Source organism: Cupressus sempervirens, chromosome 4 (genome assembly GCF_028749045.1).
Source record: "Cupressus sempervirens isolate cs-2001-9-10 chromosome 4, ASM2874904v1, whole genome shotgun sequence".
Taxonomy (NCBI): Eukaryota; Viridiplantae; Streptophyta; class Pinopsida; order Cupressales; family Cupressaceae; genus Cupressus; species Cupressus sempervirens.
This window is the reverse complement of record NC_143121.1, coordinates 792,069,160-792,092,991: the sequence shown is the minus strand read 5'-3', so window position 1 is coordinate 792,092,991 and position 23,832 is coordinate 792,069,160. Positions and strand designations below refer to the sequence as shown.

General features: G+C 34.0%; 1 protein-coding gene across 1 annotated transcript in view; it reads right to left on the bottom strand.

Moving 5' to 3' along the window:
• LOC149563779 (phototropin-2-like) overlaps positions 1–23,832 on the bottom strand; it is a 411,881-nt gene that overhangs the window by 354,603 nt on the left and 33,446 nt on the right. Inside the window, exons 6-7 of the mRNA XM_089826907.1 lie at positions 14,044–14,260; positions 13,803–13,873 (exon numbers count right to left, since the gene is read on the bottom strand). Coding sequence (XP_089683033.1) covers positions 13,803–13,873; positions 14,044–14,260 — 288 coding nt within the window. The remainder of the gene's footprint in view (positions 1–13,802; positions 13,874–14,043; positions 14,261–23,832) is intronic.

Below are 23,832 nucleotides of genomic sequence, written 5' to 3'. Positions count from 1 at the left end.
ATTAAAGTTACTGTTACCTCCAAAATTTGCACCATAATGCTTAAGTCCTGAAACCTTCAGCAATTTTGGAGCAACATTGGATCAATTAGAGGTTGAGGGTAACCCATGACCTAATTAAACCTCTGGATCCTAGGCTGGTTCCTATCTGATATATCCAATGTTACCCCAGTACTGGGGTATGTTAGGATGGCAGGACGTCAGAACGAGTTTCCAAGACCGAGGGAAAATGGGCCTCATTTTTGGGATGGTGGGGGGACGGCCAAGGGACTGTGGCAAGGGGAGGACAGGGCAGGGAGGAGTGTTGTATAGTGTACATATAGGACTTGAAATGCTTGTTATGAAATGATGTTTCAATAGAACATACCAAATTAAAATACTTGAACATAGCCAAATTGCAACATGAACTAGAACCATTGAACATTCAACATAGTAACATATTAAATACCCAATAGTAACATTCAAAAAACAAAAGTCAAATAGAAATCCAAGTCCCCATACTAGCAGTAGCATGGTTGTGGAATGGCGGAGGTGGGAGTACATGGGTACATGAGTACCCGATGCAGGGACGTCTTAGGGACGAGTACCCCGAGGTTTGGGAGGAGGGTGTGAGTCCCCGTGTAACACTAGATATATCTGATAACTCACCTATACTAATAAATGATGTGAAATTTGCATGGAAAAGGGGTAAAGAGGTAGGCTTGTAAATGAAAAACCTAAATGATGAAAACTAAGGTGATACACCAGAATAATAATGCAAATTATTGTTATATTATGAGACACAATGAATGCTTTCAACAGATAACCACAAAAGCACACCTTTAAGGGATTGTTAATTCATATAAATATTTTAAGAGAAGGCTAAAAGATATTACAATAAAATATATCACCAAGGGCACACAACTCAAACCTATGAATAGCAGATATCAGACATGGAAGATGTAAAACGAGACATTACCCAAAAGGTTTCTGAATAAAACACAATTAGATAACATCAATCACCAGAAACATACAACTAGATCTTTACTCCAAAAAAATGAGTCCAATGAAAACTGTATTACAATCAAAAGCCCAAAGAACAATACATCTGCATGAATAGCTCAAAAAAATTGAGAAAAAGATGCCAAGGATAAAAAATCACATATGTACCTCTCTCTTCTCAAAATCCGAACCATTTCTCTATCAAAAAGAGAAGTATATAACAATAATGAAACTCAATCATCTTCCCACCAAATTAGAAGTGAGGGTTGAAAATCAAAGAAAATTGCTTACAAAAAAAAGTCTAAAAACACCCAAATCATGCCACATGCACTCCAAATGGTGCCTTGATCAAATATACATGATGCAAATCTAAGAAGACTCCAAAAATGCCAAAAAGTGAACCATAATTGACTCCAAAGTCATGAGTCAAAACTCCTAAGTCTAAAAATAGTAATAGAGACACATGGCGTTTAACTGGTCATCACTGCACGTTGCTACATCTTTAATTGAAAATCCATCCCTTGAATTTAGCATTTAGACTCACCTATCCCTCAAAACTCCTAATTGACCAATGATTCAAACTTCTAATTTTAAGATTAAATTCCAATCTTCATTATCTATCATTTTGTTGCATAAAATTTATTATTATATGTGATGATCCCAATCTGATCATCCCTCTAAAGAACAAATTAAATCTTCTTTTTTTAATTCTCTTCCAACTGTATTTTCCTCCCTAATGTCTCTTTCCAATTATCTTTTTTTATTTTTAAATTCTGTGTTGAACTCTTCCTCATGTTCTTCCATTATATACCTTATGTATTGAATGGTTGTGTCCTTTAGATTTAAAATTAACATTTTATTTTATATTTAAGATTATTTTTATTATAATGTTTGTCTTATTTAATATAAAGAATATTTATTATTTTATAATACATGTAATATGATAATATCATATTTAAGTTATATTATTTATTATTATTTAATATTTGTAGATTATTAATATTACATTGATTATTATTTAATGCTTAATATCATACTTATCAATAATAGTAATAAGGTATTTAAATAAAGTGTATGTATTTTTTAAAATATATTTGTATTGTTCACACTAATTAGGGGTCATGACATTATACAATTGATTTATAAAAATCAATTATAATAACAATAATTACAAGTATTATATCAACAAAATAATAATAATAATATATTTAACATAATAATATAAAAACTTTATTAATAAAGTCATACATATAATTATGTTAAAATATCAATGTTTGTAGTTGGAAATAAAAACACACCACACTTTGGTGGACCTGAAATATTATGCAATTTCATAAAATGCCTCATGCCAAAACAAAAAGGGAAAATTGTCATCGTAAATATTGAGTAGCCGATGGGTTGATGTCATCGGTAATTGTTATGTAGCCGATGGGCCCCTTCGGGAAGGTTCTTGTTATGTAGCCAACAGGCCCCTTTGGGAAGGTTCTTCGAGATGGTATATGTACAACTTTGGATCATCATTGTAATCATCACTAGAAGCACTATGTAATCTCTTCGGCATATATGCGAATAATAAAAGGAGTACTGCTATTCTTGTTCATTATCTGTATGCATTAAGCTATTTACCCCTAGTCGGTGCAGTTATCATTTGTGAGAAGTGTGACCAATGGATGAGACCTGGAGCTTCTGCAGGCATAGAGTGTCTGTGTACCAGAGGTGGAAAGATAAACGGAGCAAGCCTTTTGAGAGGGGCAATACGCTTTGAGGCATTTGGAGTAGGTGTTGGACGCGAAGCTGTCTTGGTGGATGCACAGCGAGCTCGGGAGGAGCTAATCATTCAGTTGAAGGCAGTACAACAACACTTGGCTCAGTGTACCCAAGAGTTGGAAGCAGAGAAAGCGGCACAAGTAGCTATCAAGGTTAGCCTGACTAAGGAGACAATATTGTGTTAGCAAAGGCTACAGATGCAACGTGGTTTGGAGACCAGTTTGGTACAGGCACGGGACGAATGTGAAAGTGGTGTGATAGAAACATATCTATCTTATTGTAGTTAGTCAGTTAATGTATTCCATTTTGTTAATCTGTCTCGGATATTTTATAATTGTCATCTAGAGACGCCTTTTTCTTTTGGTGGGGATGATGTCGTCGGTAAATATTGAGTAGTTGACAGGTTGATGTCGTCGGTAATTGTTATGTAGCCGACAAGCCCCTTCGAGAAGGTTCTTGTTATGTAGCCGATAGGCCCCTTTGGGAAGGTTCTTCGGGATGGTATATGTACAACTTTGGATCATCATTGTAATCATCATTGGAAGCACTATGTAATCTCTTTGGCATATATGCAAATAATAAAAGGAGTACTGCTGTTCTTGTTCATTATCTGTATGCATTAAGCTATTTACCCCATATGGTAAACAAAAACGTGTTATTTCATTTCCATTTTTTGCTTCAATTAAATATATAGGAGAGTAGGGTTTGAAGAAACCCTATCGGCGATTCTAGAGAGCTCTATTTTTCCTTGATCACTCTGCGCTTTTGACTGCTCACATTCACGCTATGACTGCTACTGGTTTGTTGGGTGGCCTATGCTGTTTTTTCCTCTCTCTTCTCTGCATTTTCAAATGCCAATACTATGTTTTTTAGAAGATTCTATTGAGGCTGAACACATCATGAATGGAAAATCGTTCAAGTTGTGGCTTTCTCTCTAACTGCTACATGCAATGGCTATATCATATGCCAATCTGCTTTTTCTCTGGTATATCGTGACTAAAGTCTTTTGTGTTGAACATGAAATAGTCATTTATAATTCGTTTCTGTGCATTGTTTCTAGTTGTCATGACTTTTACTGGTTTTTCTCTTTGCTTCTGTTATAGCCGTGACTGCTGGGATTATTGTAGCTCTTTTCCATGGTCTTGTGAAGATGTTGAAGCTGATATAGGGTTTTTCTTGATTATCACCTTCTGGGTGTGTTTCTTTTGGAGCACATATGACCACATTTGTGTCTTCAACTTGAACGAATCTGGCATTTCTGAGGAAAGTTGTAAGTTATGTTTAATTTAAAGAACTTGTAGCAGATTTATTTGGCAAGATGTGGATAAATACTTGCTTGGATTCAGAAAATATCAGCATATTTTGTTCCTTTCTCCCATTCATGAATATTTTCCTCTGCTGGTAAACATTATGGATCTTTGAATTTACACTTTTTCCTTTACTTGAAACTCTTTGTTTGGAATTTTTCTTTTGTAGGGTAAATGCAAACTTTTAAAATAAAACTCATGATAGAAACCTACTGCTATAGCTCTCTGTCCTTACAAATTTCATGCCAAAAATTATCTTGAAGATGAGGCCTTTTCTTGTGTCTGGAAACATCTTTTTTCTGTCTTGGGCAAGGGTGTTTTTGTTTGTTCTCCTCTTCCAGTAACACTATTTGCAGATGGTTTTTTGCATATGGTATTTAATCTTTGAATTGGGAGATTGCCATACCCAAAGCTGCATCTTCGATATTTTTGTGTGACTCCTTCATGCAGTGGCTGGGATCTTCTTGGCTTCTGTTTGTATTTTTCTCTTTTCCACTTGGCACGTAGGCTGCATTTCTTGATTTGGGTTTGACTGTGATATGGTTGTAATTGTGATGAACATGTAAACTTTCAAGAAACTGGAGTAACTATTGGCAAAACCCTTGATCTGATTATCTCTGCTCTTCAGTATATTGATAATGCATTGCTTAGTTCTAAATGGTGATAGTTGATTACAGCTTCATTAATTACACTATAAGTAGATTGTCCCTTTGTCAACCCCTGCAGAGGCTATGAATCCACAACAAAAGATGTAAGATCTGATCCTAGCGGACTTCCAACAATATTTCTCCCTTCATATGCTGAAGTCTTATTATTCACACAAGTTTCAGCACGTCATTATGGGCAATATTTCCCTTTTGTTCTGTATCTCATAATGTCTCTTGATAATTTGTCCCTCTATGTTCCAAGTTACAGTGATTGCTTACAGCTCCATTCTTTTAACTTTATGCTGGAACAGATAAAGGTTCTATAACATGTCTTGTCTGTTTCGTTGCCTCTATAGCTTCCAAATCTATACCTAGAATGTGACAAGAAACATTTACTTGCTTGAGTTCCTGTAATATTTCTCTTATAGCTGCTATATCATACAAAGATGTATTTTGTTGAACAATTCCAGACTTTTGTTATTTCTCCGATGGCTGCATTTTCCATTCCGTTGTACCATTTTTTCCTTTGGATTTTGCTTCAATCTTACTGTTCTCTCTCATAGCTTTTCAACTTGCTGATGCATGTAGCAAATCATCCCGTAGATTTCGAAAATAATGTTTCATTTTTTTAACTGGCTGTAGCTTTTCCCTTTCAGCACACTTGTATTGTCCATCTCAGCTCAATTACTAATGCAATGTAACAAGATTTGTTTCTGGTTTTCTTGCTTTCCCTAGAAATTTCATCTGGCTCAACATTATTTTCTTCAATCATTTTTCTTGCCCATAATGGCCTTTTCTTGATATTATAGATGTCTCTATTTTCTGTATCTGGTAATATTTCATTCTCTTCTTATATGTTCTCTCTTTGTATTTTAGTTTGTAGATTTTCATCTGAGTCTGTGATGGGCTCATCTTCTATACTTGTTGATAGTTTTAATGTAGTGTTTTCCTTGAATATGACATCTCTTCTTACTTCAACTAATCTTTGTCCAGGTACATAGACTCTATACCCTTTAGAGTTTGCACTGTACCCAACAAATATCCCTTTCTTCCCAGATGGTTCTTACTTAGATCTTTTTACTTTAAGTATGTGAATATAAATAGGGCAACCAAAAATTCTAAGATGACTTAAGTCAAGTTTAGTTCCTGTAAAAACTTTTTCAAGTGTTATGTTTTCTAATATTGAGTGTGGGCATTTGTTTTGAATGTATACAGCAATATTGGTGGCCTCTGCCCAAAATGAGAAATGTAGGTTTTGATCATAAAGCATGGTTTTTTCCGCTTCAACAATGGTTCTATTTTTTCTTTCTGCTACCCCATTATGTCGAAGATTATAAGGTACTATATGCTCCCTCTTAATCCCAATAGAGGTATTAAAAACTTTGAAATCTTCAGAAGCATATTCTCCCCCATTGTCTGATCTTAGGGTTTTAATTCTTTTTGACATTTGACTTTCCACAATTTCTTTGAATTCTTTAAATTTTGATAGAACCTCATTTGATTCTTTGACCTTTAGAAAATAGATCCAAATTTTCCTAGAAAAATCATCAATGAATATTATGTAGTAAGAGTAAACTCCTAGAAAAAGTGTTGGCATAGGTCCATATAAATCAAAGTGGACTAGTTCCAAAACTGATTTAGACTTGTGTTCACTAGGAGGAAAAGGTCTTTTAATGTTCTTTCCTAGAGCACATCCTTTACAGGTGCCTATATATTATGAATTTAAGCTAGGTGTTCTAGTGGTGATCTTCTCTACATTTGGAAGTGAACTAAATCCAATATGTCTGAGTCTTCTATGCCATACTTCATAAGAATTTGTCACTTCGTGGTTGAGAGCTTGCTTTTGAATGTTGCATAGTTTATATAGGGTCCTTGAAGAGCAAGTCTAAAAAATTTGGCACATCATAGCCATAGAGGGCGATGAAAGGTGTCATCTATGTGGACATGTGGTGCATGGTGTTATAGCAATATTCAACAATATGTAACCACTTCACTCATCCCTTCTGTTGTCCAACAACATAATTGCGTAAATAACTTTCAAGCCATTTATTCACTATCTCGATTAACCATCGATTTGGGGATGATAACTAGTGCTCGGGATGAGTTCAGTGCCACATAATTTGAAGAGTTCCTGCCAGAACGAGCTCATAAACCTATTGTCTCGATTACTAACAATGGTTCATGGCAACCCGTGTAATCTAAAAATCTCCCAATAAAATATTTCAGCCACCTAAACCACTATGTGAGTGGATGGAATAGCTATGAAGTGAGAAAACTTGGTTACCTGATCCACCGCTACATAAATACAATCTCTACCCTACACCCTAGGTAACCCTATGATGAAATCCATTGCTATGTCATTCCACTTTTGCTCAAGAATGGGTAAGGGCTGTAATAATCCACCGGGATAGGAGTGTTCATGTTTATTTCTCTAGTAAACTCCACACTCCCTCACATGTTGCAAAACATCCATCTTGAGTCCCTTCCAAGCAAACAGTTCTCTCACTTGCCTGTATTTCTTAACGTAACCCTGATGTCCTGTCATAAGTGAGTCATGAAAGGTTCTAAGGATCTTCCGCTTAATCGCAAAATAGGTTACCAACCATATCCATTCTTATACATGATCAATTCATTCACAACCGTATACCTCTCATCCTATATAATCATTAGTTCCATCTACGATGTTTGTGGCCCAATCATCTCTAGCATAATCTGACAAAATCAGCTCTCTCCAATCATCCAACAATGCCCCTATGGCACACAAGTGTGGTCTGCAAGATAATGCATCAGCAGCTATGTTTTTCTTCCCTTTGACAAAAACTATATCAAAGTCATATGATTGTAGCTTGCTGACCCGCTTTTGTTGCCTATCATTCAACTCTTGTTGTCCAAGGAAATGTTTTAAACTGTTATGATCTATCATTACCATAAACTTGTTGCCTACCAAGTATTGTCTACATTTAGCCAAGGCGCGCATGATGGCCAACATTTCCTTGTTGTAAATACTATAACTCCACTTAGCACCCCTCAACTTCATGCTCTCATAAGCTATCAAATGTTTGTCCTGCATCAACAGTGCTCCAACCCCCTCTCTTGAAGCATCACAATGTAACTTGAAGGGCCTAGAAAAATCAAGAGTGGCCAACACTAAGCAAGACTATTCACTCAAAAGTGTCCTTCCGAGTCAAGTCAGTAAGAGGAGTTGATGGTTTCTATCAATTGTATCTATCCATCATTGTCCTCTACATTTCCTTCACCCATATTTTCGAATATAACTTCCTCGAGATCTGTATATTTGGGTTCTATTTCCACCTCCAATGAAGTTTCACTCTCAAACTCTTGATCACTTTGGCTCCTAACCTGTCATGTTGGGGTATTCCGTAGGTTGTAATTTGCTCTATTCATTTTCCAACAACATTGTTACAATCAGTTTACAACTCACTCCACAGGCTAGAGAATCTTAAAGCTCTGATACCACTATAATAGGTTGCCCCTCAGTCTATTATTCTACCCCTAGATATGGATCTTGAAGTTTGTGTTTTAGCTGAGTTTAATCTACACAGCTTCTGTTTTTTACCTCAATTCCTTATGTGACTATTGTACTATAGGAATGTTTTTCGTTTCATACAATATCATTCATTTACTACTCTAAATTAGAGAACTCGTAATGTGAATTTGCAACTGCTGAGAATAACATAGAATATGGCAATTAGTTAATGACAGATATTTTGTTATAATAAGAGTGAATTCAACAAGCTACAGCCTACCGATCTGGAGCTTACTTAGGAAGAATATGATAGTAAGATTTCCTAACATAGAGATACAATTCCAATGTTGCTTCTAGATATTCCCAATATTGTCGAACAGCACAATGCTCTGGCTATGTATGCTCGGTCTTATGCTCATTGTCCTCTAACATTCGACCTATCCTCTAACCTTCAACCGGCGATTCAACATCCCATTGATGATAATAGCTTACCCAGGTCTAAAGCTTGCCTGCATGTCGTCAATCCTCACACTGTTTATTAACTACTTGCGCCCCTATTAGTATACTTGCAATCATCCTGTTAATGACCACCGTGGACTCTACCTGTTCGAACTCACTCAACTGTTAACTAGTGGGTTGAGTGGACATCTCCACACACATTGCCAATAGTGTGTAGCCCATCAAGCAAATAGAGCCAGCAATGAATCGTTCAATTGGCTTGTCCTTGTTAACTCTCTTAACACAAATCCATGTCTTTCCTACTACCACAATTAGCTCCAAGACCACTTCGAAGAAGGATGTCAAAGTTGTCAATGTGTGAGGTGTACCATACCACACACCCGCGTACTCAAAAGGCTAGTTCCATAGTTACGAGTTAATGTCCTAGTCTACGTATGACTTATTCACTGCTTCCAGCATTTGCACTAGTATGAACTATTTTCCCTAATCTTTGTTTTTCCCCATCCCTCTTCGAATTGCATGAGTTTCAACCTATTTCCAGTCATTTGCATTCTGGCTAGAATCCAAGCAACATCAGGAGTAATGCTCAAGGGCTAATATTGGCATATGCAGTTCCCTTCAAATGTGTCATGCCCGCTTATTTCAGTGATGAACCTCCAGCTTCAGTTTGTTTTTTACTTGCCTTCCACATAGGCAGCTGACTAGCAATGCACATTACCTACTTTGTCTTATCTATCGTCTCCAACACTACGTCTTTCGTGCGCCACTTGTCCCTTTTCTTGTACCCAAATTAGCCTTCTTGGGACATAATTTTGAAGGCTAGCACTTCAACTATAATGTCTTAAATAGGGGACATTACACCTAGTGTTATTAAAATATTAAAGTAACTTTATAAAGGCACCAAGGTGACATTACTACTTAATTTAACATTGAACTAAAATTTATCTTAGAGATGGTGTTCAAGTGGGAGATATTCAAGAGAATTTAAATTTTAGTAAATAACTATATTTTCCAAGATGGAGTGTAGGGTTCGGAGAGGAAATAAAAGATGATTTCAGATCATTTTGAAACTCATGCTTGGAATTTGATAATGGTTGGTTGGATGGAACTTCATTCATCCAAGGGCTTTGTAAATGTATGAACAAATGAAATTTTTCAATTTCATCATTATGCCTGAACAACCTATGGGACCAAGATAAGATAGGATAAATTTATTAATGTCCAACAAGAGACCAACAAGGATACAAGGGACTAGAATGGTACGTCAAGGCAAACAACAACAAGGGGGAGCACCAAGTGGTGTCTTCAGAAAGAACAATAAAGCAAGGGAACAGAGCAACAAAACAATAAAGGGAAACTAAGTACTCCTCATAGACAAGAAGTAGTCCAAAATTGAAGGGTGCAATCCAGGGCGAGAAGGTTCCCTAGATTGACATCTCAGAGATATGCTGGAAATTGGGTGGTGTTGCTGGTGTTGTTGGGTGTGTCCTTTGCGAGGCCTCACAAATCTAGTATGACTCAAAGTAGGGCAAAGAGACCGCTTCGTTCCCTGTGCAGGAGATACCAGTGGGAAGGAGGTGATGAGTTGATCTAAGGCTGTCCCGATGGAGATTGAAACATCCATAATTTATCTTCGTGCTCTTTTTTATGTTGAACATCCTAATATAAATTTTGAAAAGTTGGTCATTTGGTTGATAATTTCTTCCTCAAATAACTAGTACATGTTGTCAATGTTCAAGCCCTTTCATACGAAATAAGGATATCCTCATTATTTGTGTATTCCATGATGAAGTTCATTATGTTTCTAACACTCCCTTATTGCAAAATATAGACTTTCTTCCAAAGTTTCCTTTTTTTATCTTCCGCCTACTAGTCTCACACCTAAAATGGTGTAATCTCATCCTCAATTGTGCAACTAATAGCCTCAATTTCCATTTAATAGCAACCCGTAAAAAAAAAATTTCAACATGGTCCTTCAGTCTTTCATGTAATGTGTTTTTCCACCCAATTTTCTCTATCCACATGGCAATTCTAAATTTTATAGTCGTAACATTTTAGTTATTTGTCTATGTTAGAACATTCTTGCACTTTTATGCCCCACTTGTTCATCCAGTTATTGTTTTTCTTCATCTAAATTCTCTTCCTATGGTCTAGAGCCTCCTTCACAACCATTTTGGGTCAAATATGGTTATCCATGTTTTCAACCTTTTTTAAATGACCTAACAATTGGATTATCCCCAGTTCCTCAAATGCAAAAACTCAAGCTTCAACCAAAATAATTTCATATAGGAACATGAGAGGATAAAAACTTCACATAGGACATCACTTGTGGAAGTGGAAGATCTTTCTTAGCTGATTGCTTGTGGTTTCATTTCAGTATCTATACAAGTTTATATGGAAATCGTAATTAAATGCAATCGATTTTAAAAGGGAAACCTAGATTGTGACTTGTCAAATCTAATGTTCCAAACATTGAAGAATTTTCTAGACATCATTTTGGCCTTTATTTTTGGCCAAGCCAATGCATAGACTGGTTGTACTAGTCAAGCAAAGGACATAGGAGTTTGGAAGACTCAACACATAGATATATGGGTGTTTTTAAACTTGTTTGGGGCAATTTAGAAAGGAAGAAGCATTGTGGTGGCATCATCGAATGATCACCATGGGACATGCTTAGATCACATCTTATGCAAACTTCACTGAGAGAATCATAGAAAGGATTGATAATAAGGATCTTGAAGATTAAAGACATCAGAGATCAACTTGAGGCCATTCGTCATACAATGGAGGAAGAGGATATGGTGGTCATTACTTTGAAAAGCATAGCACCATCCTATGTGCACTTTATTGAGACTCACAACATTACTGCAACTAATGTTGACCTCAAATTTTCAGATTTGTGCACCAAACTTATGCAGCAAGACCATTGGAAACAACAGTTTGGTAGCAGTGCTCGTTCATCCTCCTATGAACAAGCATTTTCAGCCCAATCCTTTCACAAGGATAAAAGCCCATCTCAGCCATTCGTGCAGTCTTCGGATAGCTCCAAGAAGAAGTAAATCCAGTGCAACTATTGTCACAAATTTGGTCAGGTGATCCGAGAATGCAGGACTTGCATTGCTTTTGAATAACAGAAGTAGGGAGGGTCTTAGTCATAGGCCAATATTGCAAAACATGCAAAGCTCACTAATGTGCCAGAGTCTGCCTTTCACACCTTTTGAGGATTTGTCTACAAATTTTTTGTTTTGAAGTTAGATCGACCATTAAGGGAGAGTATTAGAGTTAAATCTCTCTATTTTTGTTTCTCTCTCTTCCATGGATTTACTTCTATTTCTAATGGTCACTCCTCTTCTATGTTTTCATATTCTTTCTCTATTCAATATGGAAACTCTCTCTTTCTTTCTTCAAAATGTTTCTATTTTTCTTCCTTTGTTCGTTATAGAGACATTCTTGTGTATACTTGTATATATAGATCATTTATGATCTCTATTTAATAACACATTCATTATTTTACCATAATAGTTTCTTGGTTGCAACAGAAGTCTCTAATTTTCGAGGGTTGCATATACTTGCATGGTCTTGCATGTTGGTTGCATGTGCTAATTCACCATGCAAAGTCTCATGTTTTGCCGCAAGAAGATTATTTTGATGGATTTTCATAATTTTTTCCCTCAAAAAAAAGTTCTAATTCTGTAGTTCGCGAAGTTGCATGGGATTCCTTTGTGGGTTTATAATTTGTTCCTCAAATTATCTATTGGTTTTACTATTTTTCCTTAAAAAAATGAAGCTTTGTATTCTTTGATTCGTGTCTCAGGTTTTGTAGTTTGGTTTCGATTAATTTTTCACCTCAAACATCATGTTGGATTTTGATCAATTTTTCACCTCAAAAATTGCGTTGGGTTTTTATCAATTTTTCTCCTAAAAATTGTAGCTTTTTGCAGTTTGTTTTGGGGCATCATGCTAATTTGCAAAGTTTGGAGGGTTTATCGATTTTTTCTCAAAACCATGCTAGTTTTTCTCAATGTTCATCTCTATTGCCAGGGAAGACCAGCTCTGTTATCCAACAATAGGTTGGATATTTTGTGATGATTTTTGGTTCGATGTTTTGCTGATTCTGGGAGGGTTAGTGGTAGACTCATCTAAGTGGTAGAGTCAGTGGCACCCTCTTATCTTTTGTTGCAAAACATTCTGAAAAAGGGAACGCCCTTATCTGTTCATTTTTGGGCGGATTTTGGCTTCTTGGTCGTTTACATTATGCAGATCTAGGGAGGGTGTCAGTAGCAACAAAATGTTTTGACGAATTTGCGACCAAGAGACATTAGTTAGACAATGACCATTAAGGGACGGTACTAGAATATTATAATGTTTCTTTTACAGTCATCTTAGTTTTTTCTTTATTAAGTAGTTTCTATTTCTTTCTTTCGTTCATGATTGTTTCTTTTAGAACCATCATCTTTGTAAATCTATATAAGGATCTTTTATCTCCTTTGTTTAATACAACTACAACAACATCAATTTACCATAACAACTCATTTGGCATTAAATTAAAAATTTGCATTTTAACTTCTTTTTCATAAATTTTCAGGGCTTACAATTTCCCAAGCTTTTCCTAATTGATTAGAAAACACTTACTCTTTGGTTTCTTGTCAATACTACAAAATATTTTTGCTACCATATGATCCATACAATTGTTAATAAAGTTTCAATTCCATCTCAAGAGAAATAGCTCTAATTTGACCACATATGAAATAACTAGGGGGTATTGTTGATGGGATCAAGGATCTACTTCTGTTGTGTGGTGCTTGTTCTACATAAACTCTTTCTTTTCAGCAAGCATTGTAAATTCTTCTGGCAAAGTGCTCAATATAATGTATTTACAAGGGCATATTCAAAAATCCTAGATTGAGATTACAGTTTTGTTTCAATTCTGATACCATACTCTAGAGTACTTAATATTTGACCTTGATTTCAGTTCAGGGATCTATTGATCATTTAGTCTGAGGCATTGAAGGACACTCCCCTATTGAGGTTCTAAAAAACTGGAATATAAAAGAACCAGTTCTTATTGTTCAGCCCATCTTTTTTATTATGACCAAGAACAGATAAATAAAAGCCACACTTTTTCAAGCCTATACATCCAAAGTATAAGTACCATACCGACAATTTTGTCCCAGGATCTCTTCACGAGTGTACTCTGTGAGCTCCAGGAAACTATCAGATGCAAATATCTGCAGAGAAGTGTATTATCAGGAAATTGTTCCAATATTTAGTTCCTGTACTTTTCATGAAAATAATAGAAATCCGATAGTGGAGGTATTTACTCTCATTTCATTTTAAGGAAAACAACATATACGTAAGTTAAATGATATTATAAACATTGCTTGAGTTTTGAACCAACAATAGGATTGTCTGGAAGCCTTGGGTCCGTGATAACAAAATTTTTCTCAATACGCTCTAAAGTTGTAGCTAAATCAATGCCTTGTCGAATTTCTTCCTGTCTTTCAAAACTGTCCAAGCTATCAGGTTTTTCATCATCCTTGGTCATCAAGATCTCAGGTTCAATGGTTGGTTGAAGTTCATGGTTATCTCTCTGATTTTGAGACTTCCTTGTTAATCTGCAGCATCATAGAGTTGTTAGATTTCACCATAAATTTATGTAACAAACTGAAAATCTACATTTCTACATTAAAGATCAGATTGAAGCTTTATTTCTTATAGTTTATGGATGATGATTCTCACACCGAAATTTCACTGGATGACACATTCTAGAGAAGGACAATGTGATATGAAAGACAAAATAGAAAGCACCCTCCAAGAACACAAGAATAATTCCCTATTGAATTACAAAATGAAAAAAAAAATATAATATAATACAATAGAACTAGGAAAAAATTAAATAGAAAAAAAAACAATATGAAACCATCTCACCTTATGAATTCAGGCTAATGAAATTTTAGGGTAAGAAAAACAAAACATTAACAGTCTATTTTCTTAATCCTCAAACTTGTGCTCATCCAACAGCGAAAAGAGAAGTAACATTAGCAAGTTGAACTTAAGTAGTACATCATGGGGAGGGCAATTTCTTTACAGAATTGTGTCTCCATGCAACGCTGTAATGTCCCCTTATGCAATTTATTAGGGTCTGACCTGATTGCAAGAGACTTATTTCTATTCTATCCTTTGTTAATATGACTTGCAAATATGCATTGTAACAATATCCTTAAGGGAGAGATTGATTAATACAAATGCTATATTGGTATTATGCCTGAGTTATATTACCGTAAATTGCAAGAGACTTCGTTCTATTCTATTCTTTGGTCAATATGACTTGCAAATATGTGTAGTAACAATATCCTTCATGAAGAGATTGATTAATAAAAATGTTGGCTATCTTGGTATTATGCCTGAGTTATATTGCCAAACACTAAACCTCATATAATACTTGATAATGGTATAGTTGCACTATAAATGGAGATTGATTTGAACAATAGAGATGACTTAATATATCAAATGCTTATGTAACATAAATGCTGATGAAGCAAAGAGTGATCTCAATATGTCCGATACTGTCTTAAATATGCTATGAGAACTATTTTAAAATGGATGAAGTGAGCTTCAATCTGATATTATAAAGGATGTATCTATTATATCCATCTTGACAAGGAAGTTTAATATCGAATTGAATGTATGGATCGGTCTTGGATATTTATGATTTAATGCGAATCCACAAAATGATTATGATGATCTGCAATAGGAATGTTCCTGGTCCTGATCTGAATCTAACTTATGTGTGTGGTGGTCAATTTCTGATTTCAAATGTTCCCTTGAATGCTGTTGGAAATGGTTGATATTGTATTCATGCAGTTACAAATGGTTGTTAGTTTTATTCGTTCCTCATGTGTTGTACTAGAGGTGTGCTGAATCCTAAAATTTGGCTAAGTCTAGAATTTTTTAGAAACTCCCAAAACCTAAAACCTTTATTATAACTCCTATGAACCTGAAACCACTCTCAAACATCCTGACAGTAGTTATAGAAAATATCTTAAATATTTAAATATTACATTTTATATAAATCTTCTCGCCTTCCAAGCTGAAGAAATTGAAGTGAGCAAGTTGGGAGTTTCAGCATGCAAAATAAGGTCGGGATTCCCAAGATCTTGGGAAATCTGCCCAACAAAATTCAAACTTCTCAAAAATTCCACCATGGTTTAGAGCGGATTGATCGAACTTGGATTTGACCACAAAATGAATGAGCAAACAAGGGAAGATGAAACTCGGAGTAAGGACTCGGTTTGGTGGCAAAACATGCATGAATCGAGAGAAAAAAGGAAGTTTCGATGTAATAACCCCAACTAATTATAGCTCCAACAAAGACCAAACTCTTTTATAATTTAGTTGTTTGACATTTCATCAAACACTTTGCAAGCAAGCTCCGATACTACTATAATGAGCTCTGCTAGCTCTCGAACAATTTGTGATGAAGAATTGATTTCTTTATTTTTGATGTTTTGCAATTCTTGATACAACAATATAGCAGCAAAACAGAAGATATCGCAATAATAATTTGAACTTAGATATTTGGAAATTACATAGGGAATATACAATTGAAAATTCCAAATTTTAATATCAATTTAGATACTAAATATTTTCACAAAATATCAACAACCTAGTTGATAAAATATCCCCTATTATCTAAATCAACAATAACTAGAAAAATTAGAAGTTTCAGTCCATGAACTTACATGTACACATGCTTTGAAAACCAAAAAGCACAGTGAAGTGTCTATAACATGGAATGATAAGTTATCTTTGCCAATAGACCTTGGAATCAGATGATAGTTATTTCTGCAATTATTTTTTTAAGAACATAATCGTGTAATCACAGATTGTGAAATGCTAGAAGTATATAATCTTCATGAATAAATTGACAGAGTCATTTGCTCTAAGATTCCAACACCTAGGACTCACCTGGCTATATAGCCAAGGAAAAGGGTGAAGAGGTGAAAGAAAGGAATCTGCATTAACATGAAACAGAATCAAATGTGATATAACAATGTTTATTACTTTTAAAAAGAATCATTTAATAGCTCATGCATGATCACGTTTATTGAATTCTCCTACTGTCAAGTCGAGTGGTGTGATTAGATACCAAGATGCTCAGTGGATGACAAGGTGTTCCATGTCTATTCCGAGTAGGGAGGGCCTTTCTCATTAGAGATTGTGAGAGGATAAGTTATGGTCCGAGGTTGAGTGGTTAAGCCTCTGATAATGTTTCCCCTCTCCACAAGATGTTGGATGTGCATCAGATAAAGATAAGCTATGCATTTAAACGTTTGTCGAAAACAAGTGAAATAACCCCAATAGGTTATAACTTCTTCAAACACCAAAAAATCTTTATACTTCAGTTGTTTGACATTTTGTCAAACACTTTGCAAGCAAGGGTCCTCTGACTGATATAACTTTTCAGATTGCTGCAGTGATTCTTGTTTGGATTTGCCTCAAAGAGAATGCTTACAAAAGACTCCAAATTGTCTAAACAATGACCTAACATAAATATGCAACTAATTTTGGCAATAGTGAATGCATATATGAGTTCTAATCATGAAAATGATCACCTACAACCAACTGGTATTTTAACAAACAGTTGGTATGCAAGCTAACTAGCTGATAAAAAATGATATATTAACACTCAAAGACAACTATTAATGACCAGCAATTGTATCTCCTTAATTGAGAATGAGTATCCAATACAATATTCATACTAAGTTAGCCAAGACTCTTGGCATTTACAAAGATATCAAAATATGATGATTGCTGGTAAAGTAATATGCACCTACAGCTGCCAATGAAAACTAATGCAACACTAAATATCTAACTTCAATACTCCCCTACAGCAGTACGCTAATCACATGCATGATTAAATACAACTAAAGCCATGGATTGCTGATACCATTGTGAGGAATGTAAAAATGAATGATATATCTATTAATGAATGATAGGTCTGATACGAAATGACAATTACAACAGCACTCTATAGTGATATTTCACACCCTCAAAATTGCGTACCAATTGAGAGTTTTCGTTCTCAATGGCCAGTTGTGACTATTGCAGAAACCCTAGGCTCCACAATGCACATCAACAAACATCAACATCAACAACAACAAATCTGGATGATTAGAATGAAGCCCGGGGTGCCTATTTATTCTTTTTCCTCCATTTTCTCCAGAAGCTTCTAGAACATTATTTTGTTTTATCTAATAAGTGACTTCATAAAATATTTTATAATTCAAATCACTTTATTAAATTAATTAAATATAAAGTTACCTTTCAATATTTATTTATTTGATAACTTTATAAATAATTAACTTAATACCACTTATTTATTTAATTAAAATAATTAATTAGTCATCCTCATAAAATATTCATTATTTTGGACAACCTAATTAATTAAATTAATTAAATCAAATTGCCTCCAAAATGGGGACATGACAACAAGTGTGTGTGTGTGTATATATATATATATATATATTCAAGTAGAAGGTAAGATTAATTGAGTTGTATTATCATTACAGTTATTTCTTTAAATGAAAGCAACTCTTATCATCAATATAACTGGCAACCAGTTAGATCAGTAGATCTTCTTACTGAACGTGGAATATATTTATTTGCGAGAGATAGATTTATTTGATGGATTGTTATCTCAATCTTTTATTTATAAAAATAATGATTAAGAGCATATCTTCTAATCTTATGTTATTGCCGCAGTTAAGCAATCCAAAGAAAAGGAATCATACAGTGGTATTGACGCCCCAAATGATACAGTGGTATCTAATGCCCTAAATGATCCAATGGTAATTGATGCCCTAAATGATACAATGATATCTGAAGCCCTAAATGATAGTATTGATTATGAAGAAACTTTTGCCCCAGTTGCTCGTTTTATTCAGTCAGGAAAATTCTTGCCTTAGCAGCAGCAAAAGGATGGAAGGTGCATCAAATGGATGTGAAAACTACATTCTTAAATGGAGTCATAAATGAAGAAGTCTATATTGAACAGCCTGAAGGTTTCGTGATAAAAAATGAAAATCTTTATATATGTAAACTAAAGAAAGCATTGTATGGCCTAAAACAAGCCCCTCAAGCTTGGTATGAAAGAATTGACAGTTATCTCATCAAATTAGGATACTCTAAAAATGAAGTTGATCCTAACATCTACTTCAAGATATCTAATGGAGATATGATTATATTGGTTCTTTATGTTGATGATCTCTTAATAACAGGTGAAGATCATCTGATTACTAAATGCAAACAAGAGCTTGCTGCTGAATTTGACATGAAAGACCTAGGTCTGCTACATTATTTTTTGGGTCTAGAAGTATGTCAAAAGAAAGATTACATATTCTTAAACCAAGGAAAATATGCTCAAGATATTTTGAATAGATTTGGGAAGATGGACAGCAAGCCACTTGCAATTCCAATGGAAACTAATTTACACAAGCTAAAAGAGGAAGCAGCACATTCAAAAGCTATTGATCCTACCCTCTATAGATAGATTATTGGATCTCTCATGTTTTTGGTTAACACTAGAACTGACATCTACTACGCTATGAATGTTCTGAGTCACTTAATGTGTGAACCTGAGAAAATACACCTGATGGTGGATAAACATGTTTTGAGATATCTACGTGGCACTATTGGTCTTGGACTAAAGTATAGAAATGTTGAAATCAAACTTGAAGGCTACACAGATTCTGATTGAGCTGGTTGTTCCTTAAATTGAACGAGTACCACCAAATGTTGCTTTAGTCTCGGATCAACAATGGTGTCATGGTTCAGTAGAAAACAACCTACAGTTGCCTTGAGTTCTACTGAAGCGTAATATATGGCAGCTTCCATGGGAGCACATGAAGCAGTTTGGTTAAGGAAGCTATTGTTTGGATTATTTGGGAAGAAGTTAGATTCCATTGTAATCCATTGTGACAATCAGAGTTGCATCAAACTTTCAGCAAATCCAATGTTCCACAATCGGTCAAGCACATTAAGACTCCTTACCACTACATCAGAGACATGGTTGATAGGAATGTGATCAAGCTAATTTATGTTAACACAAATGATCAAAATGCTGACATTTTCACTAAACCTCTTGCAAGAGTGAAAATAGAGTATTTTAGATCTAAACTTGGTATGACAAATATGTAATTACATTTTTGTAAATTATATTCATGAATATTATATTAAATGATTATTTGCAAACTTGTTAAATGAAAGGTGACGATCTTTCATATTCTTTATTAAAGGTCTCTATTATAAGGTGATGATCTTATCAATAGATGACCAACCTTTAAATACCAAAAGTATTGAAGGTTATTGTTATCATTGTTATATGTTGGATTCTGCTAGACACATTGATATCCATCATGATTAAAGGCCAGATCTTGTTCGGACATCATGAAAGTTATTGGTGTCATTGTTATATGCCGGATTCTGTCAAACACATTGATATCCATCATGATTATAGGTTGAATCTTGTCCAGACATCATGAAAATTATTGGTGTTATTGTTATATGCCTGACTCTGCCAGACACATTGATATCCATCATGGTTATAGGCCAAATTTTGTCCGAACATCATGAAAATCAATTATTATGATTATTCAAACCGGTTTTCTTGCCGGACATCATATTTCATCAGATATAATCATGTCTACTCAATTGTATACAGAAGTTTCAATCCCTCATTGCTAAAGAGGGAGTGTTAAGAAAGTTAGCAATTGAGTATTGAAACATCTAGTAATTAATTTATATATATATATATATACACTAATAATTACAATGCAGTATTTCAAATCTATTTTTATCTATTTAATTAGTTTAGACTGTTTTTTTTGACACTAGCGATTATATTGACATCGGCACACCACTAGCCATGATTGAAGTGCCATCTCCGAATCGTTATCAGGTGCCTTCATTTGCTATACTATCATTGATATCGGGTCTAACCCGTGAGTTACATATAACACACCATTTAGTGTTAACTTAATGAATCGATATGTGTATGTTGAGACATGAACATATAGAGTCATGTCTCTATTACGTCATGTTTCAACACACACATATATATATATATTATCATTTTCATTCTGCAGAACATATCAATAACATTGGCAATACTGATATGAGATATGGTTAATACATTTTACAACAAGTACATTAAGTTTGTCAATAGGAATACACTAGTCCATTATATATCAAAATACATATCAAACCCTTTGATAAGTCTACAACAAACACGGTCTATTAAACTTTACGAAATCTAGGTCATTTGTGTCTTGGATACGCAAAATCATGACCCCCAAATGTATGTATATGCATTAAAACTCAAAAACGCATGGATTTCAAGTCATTATATGGGCAGATCTAAGCATTTTTTATGAAAAACGTGCTCTTGGAGAAGGAAAACATCAAATTTTTTGCCCTTGAATCTTCATTTCGGGTTTACCATTTGCAAATGCATGAAACATATGTAAAATGCATTCTCCAAGTGCCATTACACATTTTAAAAACTCAAATATTCATTTATTTACATGTATAAGTGTTTTAAAAAATGCCTCTAATGCAAAATCGCACTCTCTAGGAGTAATTGCATGTTTTAAAAACACTTGAATATGCAAGTCTCACTCTTGGAGAGTCTTTGCACATTTTAAAACACATGTATTTACATGTTTTATGTGTTTTAAAATTATCTTTTAGCTCAAAATCGTGGTCTCTAGAGGTAATTGCATATTTTCATGTAAATAGGTTTATACACATGCTATGCACAACTTAAGTGATGAATTAAGCAAGTGTCAATTTGATTTTTGAAGAAATAAAACTTAAAAGGGTCATAAATAATATTTACACTATATATATATATATATAAATATATAATGTGCAAATATCATTCAACAAGTAATACTTACTAAGATGTTTTAAATTAAAGACAAAAATTAAATCAAAGTATATAGTTAATATAGTCAATTAAGTAAAAAATTAAAAAGCAACTTAACTTAAAAATATAACATAAAGTGCTCTATCGTTACTTTAAGTGAAAAATTAAAATGATAAAGTAACTTTAAAACATAACATAAAATGAATTTACGTTATATTTTTCAAAAGGTGAATGTCAACTTTAAAATATAACATGATATTTTAATTTGTGTAGTTGCACCTAGAGAGTGCACTTTTTGGGCACTAAAATGGTCATATCTTTTGATTGCCAAATCCAATTAAGCCCTACGATAGACCAAATTGAAGGGAAAACCGAAAGCAATGATTTAAGCAAAACCAAAAGACCAAAAGCTAACAAGTACACACTCAAAAACGCAAAAAGGGACGTTAAAGGCTTCAAAAATCAAGCATAGGCTCACAACAAACAGAAAAATTAAAAAAGACTTGATGAAAGCCTTTAGTAAAGGGAATCATTATATCAATTGGAGTTGATTGATTGATCAATACTAACCAATTAAATAATGAGCTAAACTTAGAGAAATGCAAAACTAAGCTGAAAAAGTTGCTTACTGTTACCTACATTTTCTGGTAACAAAATGTAGTACAACAGGTCATTTATTTCATTTTCAAAAAAGGCCACTTAAATATTATTTGAATATTTTTGACACCTTATTTTTTTAGAAAAATTAAACGGAGCCTTTGTATGTAACTTAAAAGTATTTTTAAATAAATGGAAGGAAAAATGAAAATAAGTTTAAACAATTAATATAAATAGAGCGCCCAAGAAAAAGTGCTTATAAAAGATAGGTCAAGGCTCATTTATGGTCACCATTGTTCATCTTTTACAATTTTGAATTTTAAATTTCAAGTCTGAATTCAAGGACAAAAAACCCTTGACAAATTTTTGGTTAAAAACCCCTTGATAAATTTTTGGGTAGAAACCGTCTTGGAAACATCTTGGAATTGAGGGAAAACACCCTCATTTTCTTTAAAATAATTATGCACAAGAATCACAATTGCGCTTCAGCTGGAGAACAATTTAAATTTGCAAGCAAATTCCATATTAGCAACAATATTTAAGCTTTGAATTTCATACTCTTTATTCATTTATTATTGATTTTTGATAATATAAATTGTGAGGAATTGATTATTATATCAGTTACAAATAAAATTTACTATTATTTGACTGAATATAATAATATCAGATTTTTTACTTTGGCTATAAAAGCCATACCGTTTTAAATATATGACTTGCAGCCATTTCATTACATCGGAGACTGCTTTTTATAACTGCTATGAATTGTCTAAGTGCAGCCTGTTGTATTTTTCACAAGGGTATTTAATATTTGTTTACTGCCCAGTCATAGGTATAGCTGTTTGAAGACAATTTAATCCAGTTGAAGCTGTCATACTATTATTAAATATTTTTCCTAGAAAGGGATTCTCAATGCAGTCTTTGTAAATGAGTAAATCTCCTTTGAAGCTGTACATGAATGATTTTGTTGTGGGTCCCATGCACAGTCAGCTTGAAATTAATTATACTTTCTATTTAAATAGCTATATTTATTGTCTATTTTCGTCAGTTCCCATCCTGCTACCTTTATTTTCTTCTGTCCATTACTAATGTATCTAGGGAATTTGCTGAGCATGGTGTGTTAAGGGTATTGGTTTTAACAACACATCAAAATCAGTACTTAATCATTTTTAAATTGTATCCTATTTTTATTTATTTTATATCAATCATCGATTTACTGACTATCATTTGGGCTAATACTTCATTTCTGCTTCCATCTCAGCACTTGTACTGGCTTGAAACTAGATTGTATTGTAAAGTTTGGCTTGAAACTATGTTGTAGTAGCATAGTGTTTGGCCTAGCTATTTAATTTGATAACTAATTAGGAGACTTTGTTGGTTAGTTTAGTTTAAATACCAGAAGTTTTGATTTTTTATATTTTGCCTATCACTTTCAGCTTAACAAAACTCAGAAAATACTTACTGGTAAGTTAAACTTCACTTTTGTATGACAATTAAATATTGTAAATTTTTTAATTAAGATTTGATTGCTTAGTTTGACATTTATTTTTAGCAATTGCTATCAATCATTTTGATAATTAAAAATACACAAAAATTGCAAAATTGCAAAAATTCATGAGGAAAAGATCACATGTATAGGATGAATGTGATGTTCTCCAAATCACT